This window comes from Balaenoptera physalus (genome assembly GCF_965194825.1).
Source record: "Balaenoptera physalus genome assembly, chromosome: 4".
Taxonomy (NCBI): Eukaryota; Metazoa; Chordata; class Mammalia; order Artiodactyla; family Balaenopteridae; genus Balaenoptera; species Balaenoptera physalus.
The window spans coordinates 62,864,622-62,886,274 of NC_138891.1; the positions used below are offsets into that span (position 1 = coordinate 62,864,622).

Here is a 21,653-nt window from a genome sequence, read left to right on the forward strand (position 1 = left end):
CTATGGAGGCCAAAAAAAGTGGCACATTTTTCAACTGCTGAAAGAACTGTCAGCCTGGAATTTTATATCCAATGAAAATATCCTTCAGAAATGAAGGGTAGAAAAGGAAATCAAAACATTCTCAGAAAAAAAACTTGCTCTAAGAATCTGTCACCAGCAGGCCTAACTGGCTAGTGGCTAAGGAATGGCTAAGAGAAGTTTTCTAAACAATTAAATGATATAAGGAGGAAATCCTGGAACATCAGAAAGAAAGAACAATGGAAAAAGTAAAAATTGGGTGTAAATACAATAGACTGTCCTCCTCTCTTGGAATTTTCTAACTTATGTTTAATGGTTGAAGCAAAAATTATAACAGTGATATTCTAAATGTATGTAGAGGAAACATTTAAGACGATTATAATTTGGGGAAGGTATGCAGACAAAAAGCAAGGTAAGGCTCACTTCACTCAAACTGGTAAAATGATACCACCAGTAGACTGTGGTAAGTGATATATATAGACTGTAGTACCCAGAAGCAGCCACTAAAAAGTTATACAAAGAGATATACTCCAGAACACTATAGATAAAACAAAATGGAATTCCAAATGAATCTGCACTAGTGATCATTTTATTTCACTTGCAACCTTGTAAGAAAGAGACTGAAGGTACTTTCCTAAGCACAAGAATTCAGTTTATGTACAAGTTAGACCAGTGATAAGTTAAATCAATGAAGTTACAGCAAGCAGGTTATCATGTTGGTGAGCAAATTCAGCCTATGATAAACTATTTACAAACACAACCATACAAAATCTATGGGATGCAGTAAAAGCAGTCCTTAGAGGGAAGTTCATAGCAATACAGGCCTTCTTTAAGATATAAGAAAAATCTCAAATAATCTCAAATCTAACCCATCACCTAAAACAATTAGAAAAAGAACAAAAACCTAATAAAGTCAGCAGAAGGAAGGAGACATTAAAGATCAGAGAGGAAATAAATAAAACAAAGATTAAAAAAACAATAGGACAAAACCCAATAAAATCAAGAGCTGGTTCTTTTAAAGGGTAAACAATTGACAAACCTCTGGCCAGGTTCACCAAGAGGAAAGGAAAGAAGACCTAAATAAACAAAATATGAAAGAGGAGAAATCACAACTGATACCACAGAAATACAAAAAACCATAAGAGAATACTATGAACGATTATATGCCAACAAACTTGACAATCCAGAAGAAATGGACAACTTTTTAGAAACATACAGCACACCAAACCTGAATCAAGAAGAAATAGATAACTTGAACAGATCACTAGACATGAAATAGAATCTGTAACTAAAAAACCTCCCTGCAGGCAGAAGTCCAGGACCAGATGGCTTCACTGGGTAATTCTACTAAACATACAAAGAAGAACGTGTACTGCTCCCTCTCAAACTCTTCCAAAAGACTTAAGAGGAAAGAACACTCCCAAAGACATGCTATAAAGCCACCATCACCCTGATACCAAAACCAGACAAAGACACTACCAAAAAAGAAGATTACAGGTCAATATCTTTGATGAATACAGACACAAAAATTCTCAACAAAATATTAGCAAACCGAATCCAACAACACATAAAAAAGGTCATATACCACGACCAAACTGGATTCATCCTAGGGTCACAAGGATGGTTTAACATAAGCAAATCAACCAATGTGATACACCACCACAACAAAAGAAAGGACAAAAACCACATGATCATCTCAATAGATGCAGAAAAAGCATTTGATAAAATTAAACACCCATTTGTGATTAAAAAACCTTACAAAAATGAGTATAGAGGGAACATATCTCAACATAATAAAAGGTATTTATGACAAACCCACAGCCAATATAATACTCAACTGTGAAAAGCTGAAAGCATTCCTGCTAAAATCTGGAACAAGACAAGGATGCCCACTCTCACCACTTCTCTTCAACATAGTATTGGAAGTCCTAGCCACAGCAATCAGACAAGAAATAAAAGGTATTCAAATTGGTAGGGAAGAGGTAAAACTGTCATTATATGTAGATGACATGATACTATATATAGAAAACCCTAAAGACTCCACACAAAAACTACTAGAACTGATAAACGAACTCAGCAATGTAGCAGGATACAAGATTAACATACAGAAATCGGTTGCATTTCTTTACAATAACAATGAAATAGCAGAAAGGGAATGTAAACAAACAATCCCTTTTAAAATTGCATAAAAAAATAAATAAAGGACTTAGGAATAAACCTCACCAAGGAGGTGAAAGACTTAACATGCTGAGAACTACAAAACATTAATAGAGGAAATTAAAGATGATTCAAAGAAATGGAAAGATATCTCATGTTCTTGGACTGGAAGAATTAATACTGTTAAAATGGCAATACTATCCAAAGCAATCTACAGATTTAATTTGATCCCTATCAAATTACACATGACATTTTTCACGGAACTAGAACAAATAATCCTAAAATTTACATACAACCATAAAAGACCCAGAATTGCCAAAGCAATCCTGAGGAAAAAGAACAAAGCAGGAGGCATAACCCTCCCAGATTTCAGACAGTACTACAAAGCTACAGAAATCAAAACAGTGTAGTACTGGCACAAAAAGAGACATACAGCTCAATGGAACAAAACAGGAAGCCCAGAAAAAAACCCACACACCTACAGTCAACCTTCAACAAAGGAGGCAAGAATATAACATGGGAAAAAGACAGTCTCTTCAGCAAGTGGTGCTGGGTAAGTTGGAGAGCTGCACGTAAATCAATAAAGTTAGAACACACCCTCACACCATGCACAGAAATAAACTCAAAATGACTTAAAGACTTAAACATAAGATATTATACCATAAAACTCCTAGAAGAGATCATAGGCAAAACATTCTCTAACATAAATCGTACCAATGTTTTCTTAGGTCAGGCTCCCAAGGCAATAGAAATAAAAACAAAAATAAACAAATGGGACCTAATCAAACTTACAAGCTTTTGCACAGCAAAGGAAACCATAAACAAAATGAAAAGACAACCTAAGGAATGGGAGAAAATATTTGCAAATGATGCGACCGACGAGGGCTTAATTTCCAAAATATACAAACAGCTCATACAATTCAATAACAACAACAAAAAAACAACCCAATCGAAAAATGGGCAGAAGACCTAAACAGACTTTTCTTCAAAGGAGAAATACAAATGGCCAATAGACACATGAAAAGATGCTCAACATCGCTAATTATTAGAGAAATGCAAATCAAAACTACAATGAGGTACCACCTCACACCGGTCATAAAGGCCATCATTAAAAAGTCTACAAATAACAAATGCTGGAGAGGGTGTGGAGAAAAGGGAATCCTCTTATACTGTTGGTGGGAATGTAGATTGGTGCAGCCACTATGGAAAATAGTATGGAGGTTCCTCAAAAAACTAAAAATAGAGTTGCCATATGATCCAGCAATCCCACTCTTTGGCACACACCCAGACAAAACTAATTCGAAAAGGTACATGCACCACTATGTTCATAACAGCACTATTTACAATAGCCAAGACATGGAAACAACCTAAATGTCCATCGACAGGGGAATGGATAAAGATGTGGTGTGTACACACACACACACACACACACACACACACACACACACAGGAATATTACTCAGCCATCAAAAAGAATGAAATAATGCCATTTGCAGCAACATGGATGGACCTAGCGATTATCATACTAAGTAAGTCAGAAGGAGAAAGACAAATATCATATAACTTATATGTGGAATCTAAAATATGATACAGATCAACATATCTATGAAACAAAAACAGACTAACAGATACAGAGAACAAACTTGTGGTTGCCAAGGGGAAGGCAGGGTACGGGAGGGAAGGAATGGGAGTTTGGGATTAGCAGAGGCAAACTATTATATATAGGATAAACAACAAGGTTATACTGTATAGCACAGGAAATGAATATAATAATAACCAGTAACTAGTAAGAAATTCAATTTTTAAATGAGATTGATATGCATAGCTCTAACTAAACTCCTTACCAAAATCTAGTCAGTATTCTCGCTCCCTTGTGCCACTGATAATTGACAAATATTCTTTAACAATCTTCATCTTTCAAAGGCAGTAAGACCAATACTTTATATTTTCTATCACAATTTTGTCAACAGTATTTTTTTTCCAGATTTCTCATTAAAAATACCATATACCTGGTGATTTAGTTTTCCTTCATTTTAACCAAGAATGAATGAAAGTATTTGAGGATAATAATTTTATCCTGCCATGGCTCTATAGGATTTTGATGACTGAATAGAAACCACCACTTCCACCTTTCTTACTACATGTTCCTTACTATGCTAAGCACTCTAAACACACTTGCATTGCAAATGAGAAATAGGTATGTTATCCCCATTTTATATGGGGAAGCAGGTTCAGAGAGGTTAAGTAATAAGTCCTGGAAATCATGAGTAAGTGGCAGAGCTGGGATTCAAACTCAGTCTAATTCCAAATGCCATGCCGCCACACTCTATTCATGAACTCCAGTTTCCTATCTGTAAAATGGGAATACCACTTGTCTGAGGGCACATCAAAATGCCTTCCCAGATCCTCCGAAGTAATGAGAAAAGTCTTCCCACCCTCAGAACCCCCAATGTCCTCCAGAGACTACTCAGCCCTTTCAGTGTATATTAGATGTGTATAATGTTTTCTCCCCAACTAAACTAAACTTGAAAGTCAGAGACCATTTCTGATTGATCCTAGTGGTCTTCACTGCCTTCACAAAACAGGTGCTTAGTTGGCAAATGAGGTAGAATTTGAGATATATAAATTATATTGACATCAAATTTTATATAGAAAACAAACATTCCACGAAGAAAAAAATGGGGGGGGGGGATTAAGTTAAGAAAGCATAAAGGTCATAGGACAAGATACAGGCCTCATTGGGAAAATTAAGTAGACACAAATCTGAGGAACACACAAATTATGGAATGGTTATTTTACATAAGGATTCTTTTCCAAAACTGAACCTTCTTACAGTTTCTTTAAATGTGAAATTCCCTATTTGAATACACTGAAGTGCACTGAATACATTTAAGTGTATTTAACTATGCACAAATTGAATGTGTAGTTTTTAAAGAAATATTATGTAAAGATTTCCATGTGCCTAGAAATCTGTCATTAAACTCAAAAGAAAACACAATTGTAATTTTTTAAAATCATCCAGAACATAACTGAGGGCAGGAATTCTGATATCTTGCTCACTGGATGTATCCTCAGCCTCCAGTAAGTACAGTGCCTAGCAGTCTAATCTGCATAGCACTCAAATATTGACTAAAGAGGAGGACACAGTATCAGATTCAAATCTCTAATTACTTAGAATTTTCCAATGCTAGATTAGGCTCTCCAGTTTCTGGGGATTGCATATCCACTATTTTGACTACTCCTCATGATATATACTCTGTGCCAGTTAAGTATATATAAATGACCAATGGTTAAAAGCGATAGCCTGAAATTTACAAGGCTTTACAAATGTATAAATTCTAAATTAGATGTAGATTAGTTAATAGTATTGTTTAAATATTAATATTTTGGCGTTGATAGTTGTACTGTGGTTCTGTAGTTAACAGTAGGGTTAAGAGTATATAGGAACTCTTTGTACTAATTTTGCAACTTTCTTGTAATTCTAAAATTATTTCAAAATGAAGCGAAAAATTTTAGTTAGAAATACTTACTGCACCAAGTGATGGTCCATATCTTCCTGTGGCAACTTTACACACATAACTAACGAAATTGGAAATAACACCTAAGAAATAAATCACATTTCAGTAATTTTAGTGAGGTATAAAAATGGCTTCCATTTCTGACCTCCACCCCACAGAGACTAACAGTGTTGGGTTTCTACCCAGGTCACTACAAGGTGCAGGCATAAATACTTATCCTGCCTGTCGCTTCAGATATATTATAGGGAAAGCAAAGTCTGACCCACTGTACCACTTACTGAGTAACGTAGGGTCATTCACTTTACCTTGTAGTTATCATTTTCCTCATCTACACTGTATGAAGAAAGACTAGTTCCCAAACTCACCAACTGTCTGGGAATTCTCTGGACTGCGCTCTAAACACTAAATCAGAACCTCTGGAGTGGGACCAGGGAGTCTATATTTTACTCAGCTTGCCAAATGAATGTGTTGCAGATCTAGACTAGATGATCCTTTACAGGTCCCTTTGGCACCAATGTCATCTGAACTGAGTATGGCTAATTTTAAAAAACAACTTTCTATAAAGCAGGAATTAATGGCACTTGAAACAGACCCTTTGTACCTACAACAACATTAGTGCTCAGGGAAAGAACTACACACCTTATTAGGCCAAAGATACTGCTCAGCTTCTGTTTTGAGGACTAGATGCACGTGAGTATTTAATTAACACTGATTAAGTACCCACTCGGGGCCTTGTGGTAGGTGCTTTTATTTTATCCCTTCTACAACCCCATGTCATATGAGAGTAAGTAGTATTATCCTCAGAGAGGTATAGTCTTTTCTGCAACATCACACAGCTGGTAAGCAGAAACAGGATCTGAACCTAGGCCTTCCATCTCCAAGCTCAGTGTCTTTTCACTACACATATCTGCCAGATATACTGTTTTTAAATGAAGGGATTTTAGGAATGAATTTTTACACTTTATGGTTATAATTAAGTACATTTTGCAAACAGAAAGTAAAAAAAAATTTTTTTTGAGATAAGTAAAATATAATCAACCAACTGCCAATTTAGCAGCATCTAGGAACCTGGAATCCTGCACTATCATTTACTAGTGAAATAAGGAAATGATGCTACCTCCAGGATGACTTGAGTGGTTCCATGCTAATATATGCTTGCAACAAAGAACGAACTCATTCTTGACAATCTTATTGGATAGCTAATCGAAAGTTTTCTGAAAACTGAACACACTTGGGAAATGAGCGTAAGGTTATTTAACACAGATCCAGATAATTGAGGCATCCCGGAACTCTGGGAACCACTAATCTATAAAATGGTGGGCCTGAGCTAAAGAAACCAAGGCCTAGGGAGATAAAAATGACATGCTTAAACACTACACCAGTTTGTATCCTTCTCTATATACAACCTGAGAAACAAATACATACTGAGCACTTACGGTATATAGAATATGGCTATAATCATTCCCTTTGTCCCTTCTCCAGATAGGGGAGAACACTTATACTCTGAAAGGTCCTAAGATGAAAGCTTATTACCTGCAGATAAGTACACTGCCATGAACTGCTCCTGACCGAGAATGTTCACTATGCTGGAGGAGAAGCTCCACAAGACATACATATTTGCTGCCATGTGAAACAAGGAGAAATGACTGAACGTTGACAGCAACATTGGAGAACAAAGGACCTCTACAAGAGAAGGAAAAAGTCTTGTAATTGTGGAACACACAGCCAGTAAAAATGATCCATTTTAGACTTTTTCATTATTATTATGACACAAACATGCGAAACAAACCAGAGCTAGTTAAAAGATTGGATAAGATGGTTTAAGACAGCTTTTTACCACTTGAAAAATGCTATCTTAAATCTCTTTTCTACTTAGTAAGCAACCAATAAAGATTCTCAGGTCAATGAAAGCAACTTGTCCTATAGAAAAAGTTAGTTAGAAAAAGAATTAGTAAATTATTTCAATTACGGAAATAAAATTGTATATAATAGTCTCTTCAAAGAGTAAACTTGTAGCGATCATGGATCTTAAGTCACTAAAAAATATTTAGATATCTGCTATGCGCAAGGTACATTTTAGGTGCCTCGACACAGCTGTAACAGAAATGAGGTTCCTGTCCTCCAAGAGTTTACAGCCTATCCTCCAGATTTTGCTTACAATTATTGACAAGTAAATCATCTTTTTTATAGCACTTCAATTACCATAAAGCATATTTCTTCCATTTTACCTCTACCTCAAAATAAAATCACACAAGTTACACTTACTTGAGGCTGGACTGGATGTGAAATATCTGATCATCGTCCGCTGTAGAGAAGGTACTCTCCACAAACAAAATACAAAAACATTTGCAGCTATGATACCTACAAAATAAACATTTATAATTTAGGGAAGTTAAAAATAAAAGCAAAGAAAGTCTGATCAAAAGTCCACCCGAGGGACTTCCCTGGCAGTCCAGTGGTTGAGACTTCGCCTTCCAATGCAGGGGGGTGCGAGTTCAATCCCTGGTCGGGGAGCTGGGATGCCGCATGCCTCGCAGCCAAAAAACCAAAACACATAAAACAGAGGCAGTGTTGTAGCAAGTTCAATAAAGACTTTAAAAGTGGTCCACATCAAAAAAAAAACAAAAACAAAAATCTTAAAAAAAAAAAAAAAAGTCCACCCAAATAAGATTTTCTACCACATTATTTAAGAGTATTATATACTTGGGGGGGGGGGTGCGGGGAAGTAAACTAAGAAAAGTAAGTGAAATCAATGTTTCTGAGTATCAAAACTGTCACAGATTGGTAAAGTCAGAAAATTCCTGGAAAATGCTCTAGGAGCTAACTTCCTTCACTCAGATCCAAATTTTACTCCTTCAGAACAGTTCACTCTTCTCAATAAATAATCAGATCTATAATTATTGCTTGAAAATGGCCAAGGCAAAGACAGAAGTAATGTACAGAATTAGGTTCTTTGGCCAAGAGTCAAAAAGCTACATAACATCGCTTCTTTTTCCACAGGGAATGGTATGCTTCTTTAACTTCTGGACAGCTTGTGGAAACACCTATGGATCATCTATATGGGGACTTCCCCGGTGATCCAGCGGTTAAGACTCCGCGCGTCCACTGCAGGGGGCGCGGGTTCAATCCCTGGTCAGGGAACTAGGATCCCAGGATCCCACATGCTGCTCGGCACAGCCAAAAAATTTTAAAAATTAAAAAAAAAAAAGTCATCTGTGAAGATGAAGATCCACATGTCTGAGAAAAAAACTCATAAGATAAGAATTCAGGAATAGTCTGGAAGACTTTTGAAACTGCTTTTGAAAATATGTCTACATGTGGGAGTTGGATGACTTTTATTTTTCTGCAAGAACTGATGTTGCTAGAACTACCACTAAATTGAGTAAGTTTGTTTACTGATAAAATGTGACTAAATAGTTAATTCTAGGGAAGAAATTAAGTTATTCTTAAAAACTGCAAACTTTAAAAAGATACATTAATTTTAGGTACCACAACTCCTTACACATAGTAGGCACTCATCTACTTGAATTAAAGAAATTTAAACATGTATTCACTCATCCTGTCTCTTTAGGCAACAGGCAACTAGCCCTTTCAACTTCTTCAATGAAAATAAGGACTGATTCCAGCAACATTCTGGTAAAATAATTTATTTTAGAAGATATTCACTGTACAGTCCCTGCCAGCTGCTACATCTTGGAGTTTTCCTTTGGCTCCCGCATTTGTGCACTCTGTAAGACTCTCAGCTATCCACTGGCATTCCTAGTCTCTCTAGTTTTTGCTCTCCCACTTAAGAGTTAGAATCTATGAAAAATGGTAGTTTCCTTTCCAAAGACATTCTTTCCCATTTTAATATCTGAAATCAGGATGCATCTTACAATTGGTATTGTGTCCAATGAACTGGTAGTATCTTTCTTCATAGCACACTAAATGGTGTTTTACTGCATTTAACTGAACTGATCCTATCAATTTTATCAGATGCCCTGCTAGTGAGGTCTGTGACTATGATTATGACAGCTATTTTACCATCTTTCTTTTTAAAAATTTTTTTTTATCTTCCTTTTTTAAAAAATTTCTTTCTTTTATTTTTGACTGTGTTGGGTCTTCGCTGCTGCGCACGGGCTTTCTCTAGTTGTGGCGAGCGGGGGCTACTCTTCGTTGCAGTGCGCGGGCTTCTTATCGCGGTGGCTTCTCGTGTTGTGGAGCATGGGCTCTATGCGCACGGGCTTCAGTAGTTGTGACATGCGGGCTCAGCAGTTGTGGCACACAGGCTTAGTTGCCCTGTGGCATGTGGGATCTTCCCAGACCAGGGCTCGAACCCGTGACCCTGCATTGGCAGGTGGATTCTTAACCACTGCGCCACCAGGGAAGCCCTATTTTACCATCTTTAGTAAGTAACTACAACTCTTTCCAAGATGATGTGAGGAACAGTATTTATTTTTTTAAAAATGGGGGAAAGGGATCATAAACAAGGCAAGTAAGAGCACTGTGTGTACATCCCAATGAGGAATCTGGAACCCTGGGCAGGGAAGGTGGGCAGAGCCTCCTCAGCTGCAGAACAGACCTCAGGGGTTTATCATAACAGGAAGTGAGCAGTGATTAGTATTGCCTGGGGTTCTTTAGTTTCTTTTGCCGAGTTAAACATCTTTACTCACCCAGAGACTCTTAGGTCTAGATTGTTATACACAGTGTTTGGTATCTCAGGGTAAAAAAGACTTGAGAATAGTTTGGCCCAGATTTCCATGGTCATAAAGATAAGTCAGGGCTTTGCAGTTTGCTCCAGTTATGGTTCACTGCAAAGAAAGCAAGATGGGGCCCCATCCTGCCTGCCGAAAAATGGCAACTACTCTGCCTACTCTGCCAGTTCCACAGGCCACTTCCTGAAACCAGTGACATACAGCACCCAATTCCAAAAACTGCAAGCACTACAGCACTGTAGAGAAGTAGAGAGCATCTCTGGCTGAAGAGATTACAACCAGGGAAAAGACCTGAAGGGAAAGATAACCAAGGATATCAAGGTTCACAGTAGCCAAAGAGTTAACATTGCCAAGTTTTCAACCGAAATGTAAGAGGCGTTTTTGGTAAATTTGACAGAATATTGGTACTGGAACACGCTGCGGTCAAACCCCTCACTTCATAGACCAGTGATCTTCGATTAGGCAAAACCCATCAGTAAACAACTGAACGTATATACCCAAATTATGTACATGAACAACTATAATTCATTATAAAATACACTAACAAAAAAGAGAGAAAGTAAAATGCAGATATTTTCTTCCCTGGTTATCCCATTTTGAAGGCCAATTATAGATGAGAAAACTGAGGCTCTAAGAGGTACAAGTTTTCAGAGAGCCAAATTCAGTGGTTAAGCCAGAATTCCTAATGTAGTGCTCTTTCTACTAGACACAGAGACATGGGTAGCCAAGGGGCTTTCTTTTGATCTTGGTCACTCTAGAACTTCAGATACCAGACAAAGGGCTCCTTATATGGGGAACAGCATAGGTTGGTCCCCAGAGGCAAGTGACCAGGAGGTATGACAATCGTAGGCCTACTGAGGAAGCATTGCACACTGTCTGAAGGTAAGTTGCACACTGTCTGAAGGTAAGGGTGAAGGAGCCCAGCAGGACTGACTCTGTCCTATTTACACTATAACCTGGGCAAGAGGCCTAATCTCTCAGCCTCAGTTTCCTCGTCTGTAAAATGGGGGTAATAAAATCAACCTCAAAGAGTTGAGTGATGATTAAATGAGAAAGCATGATTACATGTAGTGGTCACACAGAGATGACTCAATACATGAAAAATATGGTAGAAAGGGAATGGCCTTTTCAGGTCTGAATCCTAGGCATGTCACTTAGAAGCTTTGTGGCCTGTGGCATTTCACCGCCTTCATTTCAGTTTCCTCATTTGTAAAATGAGGATAATACTTGCTATACATCATAAAGGTTGTAGTGAGGCTTAAATAGATTGTAGATGCACCTAGTATGTAGATGCTCAAAGAAAATGGTTCCCTCCCCTCCTTCCTTCTCCTTTGAGAGGTAGAACTGCTTAGGGTCTCTGTTTGTATCTCCATTTAGGAGGAGTGTTACTTGCCTCCTCCTGACTCAATCATGTCTTGGACCAGCTTGGCACTATTGATTTAGGAAGGTCGCTGCTGCCTCAGTGCCTACCTTTACCAAAAGTGATGCACTGGATTCTATCAGCAAGAATAATGGAGTAAAGACCACCAAAAGTTCTGTCCTTCATAAAAGCAATGAAAAAATTGGCAAAAAATGTTAGAATCTACTTTTTCAGAACTCTGGTAACTAGCCAAAGGCTTGCTGCAACCCAGCATTTTTTTAAGAAAAATGGATAAATCTTGATAAGAACAGTGAGCTTTGAGGCATTTTAACTTGCCCTAGTGCCACCCCCCCGCTTTCCAGATATGTTAGCCATGAAAATACACTTTCCCTGGCAGCCCCCAGAGATAACAGAATGGAGCTGAATCTCTTTCAAAGCCTTGTTCCCAAAGAATTATCGTCATCTGACCTATCTGATAATAGTTTCTTGGAAGACCCCAGTTGCAAGGATGTCTGTATTTGACCTGCCTGGGAGCTTAAGTACAAAACTCATTTCCCCAGGGGGCGTTTGTCAAAAGCAATTACAGGCAAGTGTTTAAGTTTGCAGCTGCCTGAGGTGATAGGATAATAGAGACTAAACAAAAATCTTAAAACGAAAATATGAGGAATGATATGTTCATAGGGGCTTACAAAACCTCCAACATATTTCTGGGATCTAGAAAGCCACAAGAAGAAGACAAAGTAGACTTTAAGACAGTATTTGTTACTAGAGACAAAGAATGCTATTATATAATGAAAAATGGGTCAAAAAAAAATCTTGATATCCATGAAGAAGATATAACAATTACAAACATATATGCTTCTAACAGTAGAAACCCAAAATATATGAAGTAAAAACTGACAGAACTTAAGGGAAAAATAAATGACTCAGTAATAGCTGGGAGACTTCAATACCTCATTTGTAATAATGGATAAAATTAGATTATCAGCAAAGATGTAGAAGACCTGAATACTATAAACAAACTAGACCTAACAGACATCTATAGAATATGCCACTCAAGAGAATACAGTCTTCTCAAGTGCATGTGGAACATTATCCAGGATAGACCATATGTTCAGCCACAAAACAAGTCTCAATAAATTTTCAACCTGAAAATTTCAAAACTGTAATTATAAACAGTAGGTTCTCTGACAACAATGGAATAAAATTACAAGTCAATAATACATTTGTAAAATTCACAAATATGTGGAATTAACGCACCCCTAAATAACCAATGGGTCAAAGAAGAAATAGCAAGGAAAATTCGGAAGTACTTTGAGATGGATGAAGACAAAAATATAACATACCTGCTATGAACTGAATTGTGTCCCCCAAAGATTCATATGTTGATGCCTTAACCCCTAGTGGGATGTATTTGGGAATGGGGCCTTAGGAGGTACTTAGATTTAGAGGAGGCTGAGGTGGGGCCTTCATGATGGGATTAGTGTCCTTATAACAGAGATACCAGAGAGCTTGCTCTTGCTCTCTCTACCTGCCATATGAAGACACAGCAAGGTGGCAGTCTACAAGCTAAGAAAGTTCTCACCAGAAACCGACCATGCTGGCACGTTGATCTTTAACTTCTAGCCCCCAGAATTGTGAGAAAATTAATTTCCATTGTTTAAGCCACCTGATCTATGGTATTTTGTTATGGCAGATCAAGCTAACTAAGACAATACTAAAACTTACAGGATACAGCAAAAATAGGGCTGTGAATGCCTACACTAAAAAAGATCTCTAAGCAATAACCTAAGGTTCCACTTTAATAAACTAGGGGAAAAAAAAGAGCAAAGTAAACCTAAAGCAAGCAGAAGGGAATAATAAAGAGTTTGGATAAATGAAGTAGAGAATAGAAAAACAGAAAAATCAATGAAACTGAAAGTTGGTTCTTTGAAATGATCAACAAAATTGACAAACCTTTAGCTAGACTGACAAAGAAAAGAAGAAAAGACTCAAAATCACTAAAATCAGGAAAGAAAGCAGAATGATACCACTTACCTTACAGAAATAAAAAGAATTCTAAGGATACTATGAACAATTGTATACCAACAAATGAGAACTTAGATGAAACTGACAAATTCCTAGAAAGACACAAAACACTGAAACTGACTGAAGAAGGAATACAGAATCTGAATAGGCCTTTTTTATAGGTAAAGAGATTGAATTAATAATCAAAAAACTTCCCATAAAGAAAAGCCCAAGACCAGATGGCTTTACCAGTATATTACTTCCCTAGAGCTGCTATAATAAATTACCACAAACTCGGTGGCTTAAAAGAACAGAAATGTATTCTCTTACAGTTCTGGAGGCTAGAAATTTGAAATCAAATTTGAAATCAAATGGTCAGCTGCGTCACGCTTCCTTATGAAGACTCTAGGGAAGAGGAGTCCTTCTTTCCTTCTTCCTAGATTCTGGTAGCTCTTGGCATTGCTTGGCTTATAGCAGCATCACTCCAGTCTCTGCCTCCATCTCTTCACAGGGCCTGCTTTTCAGCATGTGTCTTTTTGTCCTATTCTCTTGTTATAAGGACACAAATCATTGGATTTAGGGCCTACCTTAATCTAGTATGATCTCACTATTTCAATTAAGATAATACTGAGTTTCTGGGTTACCTTATTTCAAATAACACTCTGAGTTTCTGGGTGGACATGAATTCTGGGAAACACTATTCAACTTACTACAACTGATGAATTATAGCAAACATAAAGGAGAATCAACATCAATTCTTTTCAAACTCTTCCAAAAAACAGAAGAGAAAGAAACATTTCTCAACTCATTCTATGCAGCCAGTATTACCTTGACATCAAAACCAGACAAAGACATCACAAGAAAACTACCAATATCCGTTATGAACACAGATGGAAAATCCTCAAGAAAATACTACGAAATCAAATCCAGCAGAATATAAGAAATTATAAACAATGACCAAGTGGAATTTATTCAGAAAGGCAAAACTGGTTCAACATATAATAATCAATGTAATACTCCATATTAACAAAGTTGGAAGACTCACAATTCCCAGTTTGAAAACTTAAAGTACAAAGCTACAGTACTCAAGCCAGTATGTCATAAGGATACACATACAGACCAATGGAATAGAACTGAGAGTTCAGAAGCACATCCATACATCTATGTCAACTGGTTTTTTTTTTTTTTACTGTGGTCCCAAGACAATTCAATGGGAAAAGAATAGTCTTTTTAACAAATGGTGCCAGAGCAAGTAGATATCCACCAGCAAAAGAATGAACATGGACACCTTCCTCAAACTGAATACAAACGTTAATTCAAAATGAATCAAAGACCTAAATGTAAAAGCTAAAACTATAAAACTCTTAGAAGAAAACATAGGTGTAAATTTTTGTGACCATGGATTAGGCCACAGTTTCCTTTATATAACACTTAAAGCAGAATAAAATAAAAAATGGATAAAATGGATTTCATTAAAAAGTTCATGCTGCAAAGAACACTATTAAAGTGATGACAGCCCATAGAATAGGAAAAAAATATTCGCAAATCATATATCTAATAAAGGTCTAGTATCCAGAATATATAAAGAACTCTTACAACTCAACAAAAAGACAACTCAAAAAATGGACAAAGTGGGACTTCCCTGGTGGTCCAGTGGTTAGGACTCTGCACTTCCACTGCAGGGGGCGTGGGTTCGACCCCTGGTCAGGGAACTAAGATCCCACATGACATGTGGCGCAGCCAAAATAAAAAAAAAGGACAAAGGATTTAAACAGACATTTCTCCAAAGAATAAATGGACAACAGCACATGAAAAGATGCTCAGCATTACTAGTCATTAGGGAAACGCAGTCAAAACCATGAGATACCACTTGCCACACATTAGGATGGCTATTATTAAAAAAAAGAAAAAAAGGAAAATAACAAGTATTGGCAAGGATATGGAGAAACTGGAACTCCTGTATTGATACATTGCTGGTGGGAATGTAAAATGGTGCAACTACTGTGAAAAACAATTCAACAGTTTCTCAAAAAGTTAAACACAGAATTACCATATGATGCAGCAATTCCATTTCTAAATATATACTACAGAGAATTGAAAGCAGGGACTTAAAACAGACTTACACTGCATGTTCTTAGCAGCATTATTCACAATAGCCAAAAGGTGAAACAAACCAAATGCCCATCAACAGATGACTGGATAAACAAAATGCAGTGTATACATACAATGCAATATTATTCTGCCTTAATAAAATGGGAAAAAGACAGTCTCTTCAGCAAGTGATGTTGGGAATGTGGGACAGCCGTGTGTAAACTGATGAAGTCAGAACACTCTCACCACACACAAAAATAAACTCAAAATGGCTTAAAGGCTTAAACGTAAGACATGACACCATAAAACTCCTAGAAGAGATCACAGGCAAAACATTCTCTGACATAAATCATACCAATGTTTTCTCAGGTCAGTCTCCCAAGGCAATAGAAATAAAAACAAAAATAAACAAATGAGACCTAATCCAACTTACAAGCTTTTGCACAGCAAAGGAAACCATAAACAAAACGAAAAGACAACCTACAGAATGTGAGAAAACATGTGCAAACAATGCAACTGACAAGAGCTTAACTTTCAAAATATACAAACAGTTCATACAACTCAACAACAAAAAAACAAACAACCCAGGGGCTTCCCTGATGGTCCAGTGGTTAGGATGCAGTGGTTTCACTGCCGAGGGCCGGGGTTTAATCACTGATCAGGGAACTAAGAGCCCACAAGCCACGTGGCGGGGACAAAAAAAAAAAAAAAATCAAACAAAAAGCAGAAGACCTAAATAGACATCTCTCCAAAGAAGACATACAGGTGGCCAACAGACACATGAAAGGATGCTCAACATCACTAATTATTAGAGAAATGCAAATCAAAACTAAAACTACACCGGGAGCTTCAAGATGGCGGAAGAGTAAGACGCGGAGATCACCTTCCTCTCCACAAATACATCAGAAATAAATCTACATATGCAACAGCTCGTATACAACACCTACTGAACGCTGACAGAAGACCTCAGACCTCCCAAAAGGCAAGAAACTCCCCATGTACCTGGGTAGGGCAAAAGAAAAAAGAAAAAACAAAGACAAAAGAATAGGGATGGGACCTGCATCAGTAGGAGGGAGCTGTGAAGGAGGAAAGGTTTCCACACACTAGGAAGCCCCTTCGCAGGCAGAGACTGCGGGTGGCAGAGCTTCGGAGCCACAGAGGAGAGAGCAGCAACAGGGGTGCGGAAGGCACAGCGGAGAGATTCCCACACAGGATCAGTGCCGACCAGCACTCACCAGCCCGAGAGGCTTGTCTGCTCACACGCCAGGGCGGGTGGGGACTGGGAGCTGAGGTTTGGGCTTCACAGTTCGGATCCCAGGGAGAGGACTGGGGTTGGCTGCATGAACACAGCCTGAAGGGGGCTAGTGCGCCATGGCTAGCTGGGAGGGACTCCGGGAAAAAGTCTGGACCTGCAGAAGAGGCAAGAGACTTTTTCTTCCCTCTTTGTTTCCTGGTGCATGAGGAGAGGGGATTAAAAGCGCCACTTAAAGGAGCTCCAGAGACAGGCGCGAGCCGTGGCTATCAACGCAGACCCCAGAGACGGGCATAGGACGCTAAGGCTGCTGCTGCCGCCACCAAGAAGCCTGTGTGCAAGCACAGGTCATTCTCCACACCTCTGCTCCCGGGACCCTGTGCAGCCCGCCACTGCCAGGGTCCCGTGATCCAGGGACAACTTGCCGGGGAGAACACACCGTGCGCCTCAGGCTGGTGCAACGTCATGCCGGCCTCTGCCGCCGCAGGCTCGCCCCGCATCCGTATCCTTCCCTCCCTCCCCCCGGCCTGAGTGAGCCAGAGCCCCTGAATCAGCTGCTCCTTTAACCGTGTCCTGTCTGAGCGAAGAAAAGACGCCCTCAGGTGACCTACACGCAGAGGCGGGTCCAAATCAAAAGCTGAACCCAGGAGCTGTGCAAACAAAGAAGAGAAAGGGAAATATCTCCCAGCAGCCTCAGGAGCAGCGGATTAAATCTCCACAATCAACTTGATGTACCCTGCATCTGTGGAATACCTGAACAGACAACAAATCATCCCAAATTGAGGAGGTGGACTTTGCGAGCAAAAGATATATTTTTTTCCCCCTTTTTCTCTTTTTGTGAGTGTGTATGTGTATGCTTCTGTGTGTGATTTTGTCTGTATAGCTTTGCTTTTACCATTTGTCCTAGGGTTCTGTCAGTCCGATTTTTGTTCTTACTTTAAAAAATTTTTTTCTTAATAATTATTTTTTTTTATTTTAATAACTTTATTTTATTTTACGTTATTTTATTTTATCTCCTTTCTTTCTATTTTTTCTCCCTTTTATTCTGAGTCGTGTGGATGAAAGGCTCTTGGTGTTCCAGCCAGGCGTCAGGGCTGTGCCTCTGAGGTGGGAGAGCCAACTTCAAGACACTGGTCCATAAGAGACCTCCCAGCTACACGTAATATCAAACGGCGAAAATCTCCCAGAGATCTCCATCTCAACGCCAAGACCCAGCTTCACTCAACGACCAGCAAGCTACAGTGCTGGACACCCTATGCCAAACAACTAGCAAGACAGGAACACAGGAAAATAAGAACTTATCCAGGGGAGAGGAACCAAGATGGTGGAGTACAAGGACATGCTCTCACTCCCTCTTGCAAGAACACCAGAATCACAACTAGCTGCTGGACAATCATCGACAGGAAGACACTGGAACTCACCAAAAAAGATACCCCACATCGAAAGACAAAGGAGAAGCCACAATGAGAAGGTAGGAGGGGCACAATCAGAGTAAAATCAATTCCCATAACTGCTGGGTGGGTGACTCACAGACTGGCGAACACTTATACCACAGAAGTCCACGCCGTGGAGTGAAGGTTCTGAGCCCCACGTCAGGCTTCCCAACCTGGGAGTCTGGCAACGGGAGGAGGAATTCATAGAGAATCAGACTTTGAAGCTTAGTGGGAATTGATCGCAGGACTTCGACAGGACTGGGGGAAACAGAGACCCCACTCTTGGAGGGCGCACACAAAATAGTGTGCGCATCGGGACCCAGGGGAAGGAGCAGTGACCCCGGGGGAGACTGAACCAGACCTACCTGCTGGTGTTGGAGGGTCTCCTGCAGAGGCGGGGGGTGGCTATGTTTCACCGTGGGGACAAGGACATTGGCAGCGGAGGTTCTGGGAAGTGCTCTTTGGCCTGAGCCCTCCCAGAGTCTGTCATTAGCCCCACCAAAGATCCCAGGCAGGCTCCAGTGTTGGGTTGCCTCAGGCAAAACAACCAACAGGGAGGGAACCCAGCCCCACCCATCAACAGTTAAGTGGATTAAAGTTTTACGGAGCTCTGACCACCACAGCAACAGTCAGCTCTACCCACCACCAGAGCCTCCCATCAAGCCTCTTAGATAGCCTCAACCACCAGAGGGCAGACAGCAGAAGCAAGAAAAACTATAATCCTGCAGCCTGTGGAACAAAAACCACATTCACAGAAAGACAAGATGAAAAGGCAGAGGGCTATATATCAGATGAAGGAACAAGAAAAAACCCCAGAAAAACAACTAAATGAAGTGGAGATAGGCAACCTTCCAGAAAAAGAATTCAGAATAACGATAGTGAAGATGATCCAGGACCTCGGAATAAGAATGGAGGCAAAGATCGAGAAGATGCAAGAAATGTTTAACAAAGACCTACAAGAATTAAAGAACAAACAAACAGAGATGAACAACACAATAACTGAAATGAAAACTACACTAGAAGGAATCAATAGCAGAATAACTGAGGCAGAAGAACAGATAAGTGACCTGGAAGACAGAATGGTAGAATTCACTGCTGCGGAACACACTAAAGAAAAAAGAATGAAAAGAAATGAAGACAGCCTAAGAGACCTCTGGGACAACATTAAATGCAACAACATTCGCATTATAGGGGTCCCAGAAGGAGAAGAGAGAGAGAAAGGACCACGGAAAATATTTGAAGCGATTATCATCAAAAACTTCCCTAACGTGGGAAAGGAAATAGCCACCGAAGTCCAGGAAGAGCAGCGAGTCCCACACAGGATAAACCCAAGCAGAAACACACCGAGACACATAGTAATCAAACTGGCAAAAATTAAAGACAAAGAAAAATTATTGAAAGCAGCAAGGGAAAAACGACAAATAACATACAAGGGAACTCCCATAAGGTTAACAGCTGATTTCTCAGCAGAAACTCTACAAGCCAGAAGAAAGTGGCATGATATACTTAAAGTGATGAAAGGGAAGAACCTACAACCAAGATTACTCTACCCAGCAAGGATCTCATTCAGATTTGACGGAGAAATCAAAAGCTTTACAGACAAGCAAAAGCTAAGAGAATTCAGCACCACCAAACCAGCTCTACATCAAATGTTAAATGAACTTATCTAAGTGGGAAACACAAGAGAAGAAAAGGACCTACAAAAACAAACCCAAAACAATTAAGAAAATGGTCATAGGAACATACATATCTATAATTACCTTAAACGTGAATGGATTAAATGTTCCAACCAAAAGACACAGGCTTGCTGAATGGATACAAAAACAAGACCCATCTATATGCTGTCTACAAGAGACCCACTTCAGACCTAGGGACACATACAGACTGAAAGTGAGGGGATGGAAAAAGATATTCCATGCAAATGGAAATCAAAAGAAAGCTGGAGCAGCAATACTCATATCAGATATATAGATTTTAACATAAAGAATGTTACAAGAGTCAAGGAAAGACACTACATAATGATCAAGGGATCAATCCAAGAAGAAGATATAACAATTATAAATATATATGCACCCAACATAGGAGCACCTCAATACATAAGGCAACTGCTGACAGCTATAAAAGAGGAAATCAACAGTAACACAATAATAGTGGGGGACTTTAACACCTCACTTACATCAATGGCCAGATCATCCAAAATGAAAATAAATAAGGAAACAGAAGCTTTAAATGACACAATAGACCAGATAGATTTAATTGATATTTATAGGACATTCCATCCAAAAACAACAGATTACACTTTCTTCTCAAGTGCACATGGACCATTCTCCAGGATAGATCACATCTTGGGTCACAAATCAAGCCTCAATAAATTTCAGAAAATTGAAATCATATCAAGCATCTTTTCTGACCACAACGCTATGAGATTAGAAATCAATTACAGGGAGGGAAAAAAACGTAAAAAACACAAATGCATGGAGGCTAAACAATACGTTACTAAATAACCAAGAGATCACTGAAGAAATCAAAGAGGAAATCAAAAAATACCTAGAGACAAATGACAATGAAAACACGACGATCCAAAACCTACGGGATGCAGCAAAAGCAGTTCTAAGAGGGAAGTTGAAAGCTATACAAGCCTACCTCAAGAAACAAGAAAAATCTCAAGTAAACAATCTAACCTTACACCTAAAGGAACCAGAGAAAGAAGAACAAACAAAACCCAAAGTTAGCAGAAGGAAAGAAATCATAGAGATCAGAGCGGAAATAAATGAAATAGAAACAAAGAAAACAATAGCAAAGATCAATAAAACTAAAAGCTGGTTCTTTGAGAAGATAAACAAAATTGATAAGCCATTAGACAGACTCATCAAGGAAAAGAGAGAGAGGACTCAAATCAATAAAATTAGAAGTGAAAAAGGAGAAGTTACAACAGACACCGCAGAAATACAAAGCATCCTAAGAGACTACTACAACCAACTCTATGCCAATAAAATGGACAACCTGGAAGAAATGGACAAATTCTTAGAAAGGTATAACCTTCCAAGACTGAATCAGGAAGAAACAGAAAATATGAACAGACCAATCACAAGTAATGAAATTGAAACTGTGATTAAAAATCTT

General features: G+C 38.9%; 1 protein-coding gene and 1 pseudogene across 8 annotated transcripts in view; one reads left to right on the forward strand and one right to left on the reverse strand.

The window, feature by feature from the left end:
- LOC309659832 (large ribosomal subunit protein eL29 pseudogene) overlaps positions 1-21,653 on the forward strand; it is a 183,950-nt pseudogene that overhangs the window by 112,260 nt on the left and 50,037 nt on the right. The window lies entirely within an intron of this gene.
- The window catches only part of PARL (presenilin associated rhomboid like), a 64,030-nt gene that overhangs the window by 11,590 nt on the left and 30,787 nt on the right, over positions 1-21,653 (reverse strand). For all 7 annotated transcript variants that reach the window (XM_082459984.1, XM_082459987.1, XM_082459986.1 and 4 more), the window contains 3 exons: positions 7,959-8,054; positions 7,227-7,376; positions 5,706-5,776 (listed from right to left, as the gene is read on the reverse strand). In XM_082459984.1, the coding sequence (XP_082316110.1) occupies positions 5,706-5,776; positions 7,227-7,376; positions 7,959-8,054 (317 nt within the window). The remainder of the gene's footprint in view (positions 1-5,705; positions 5,777-7,226; positions 7,377-7,958; positions 8,055-21,653) is intronic.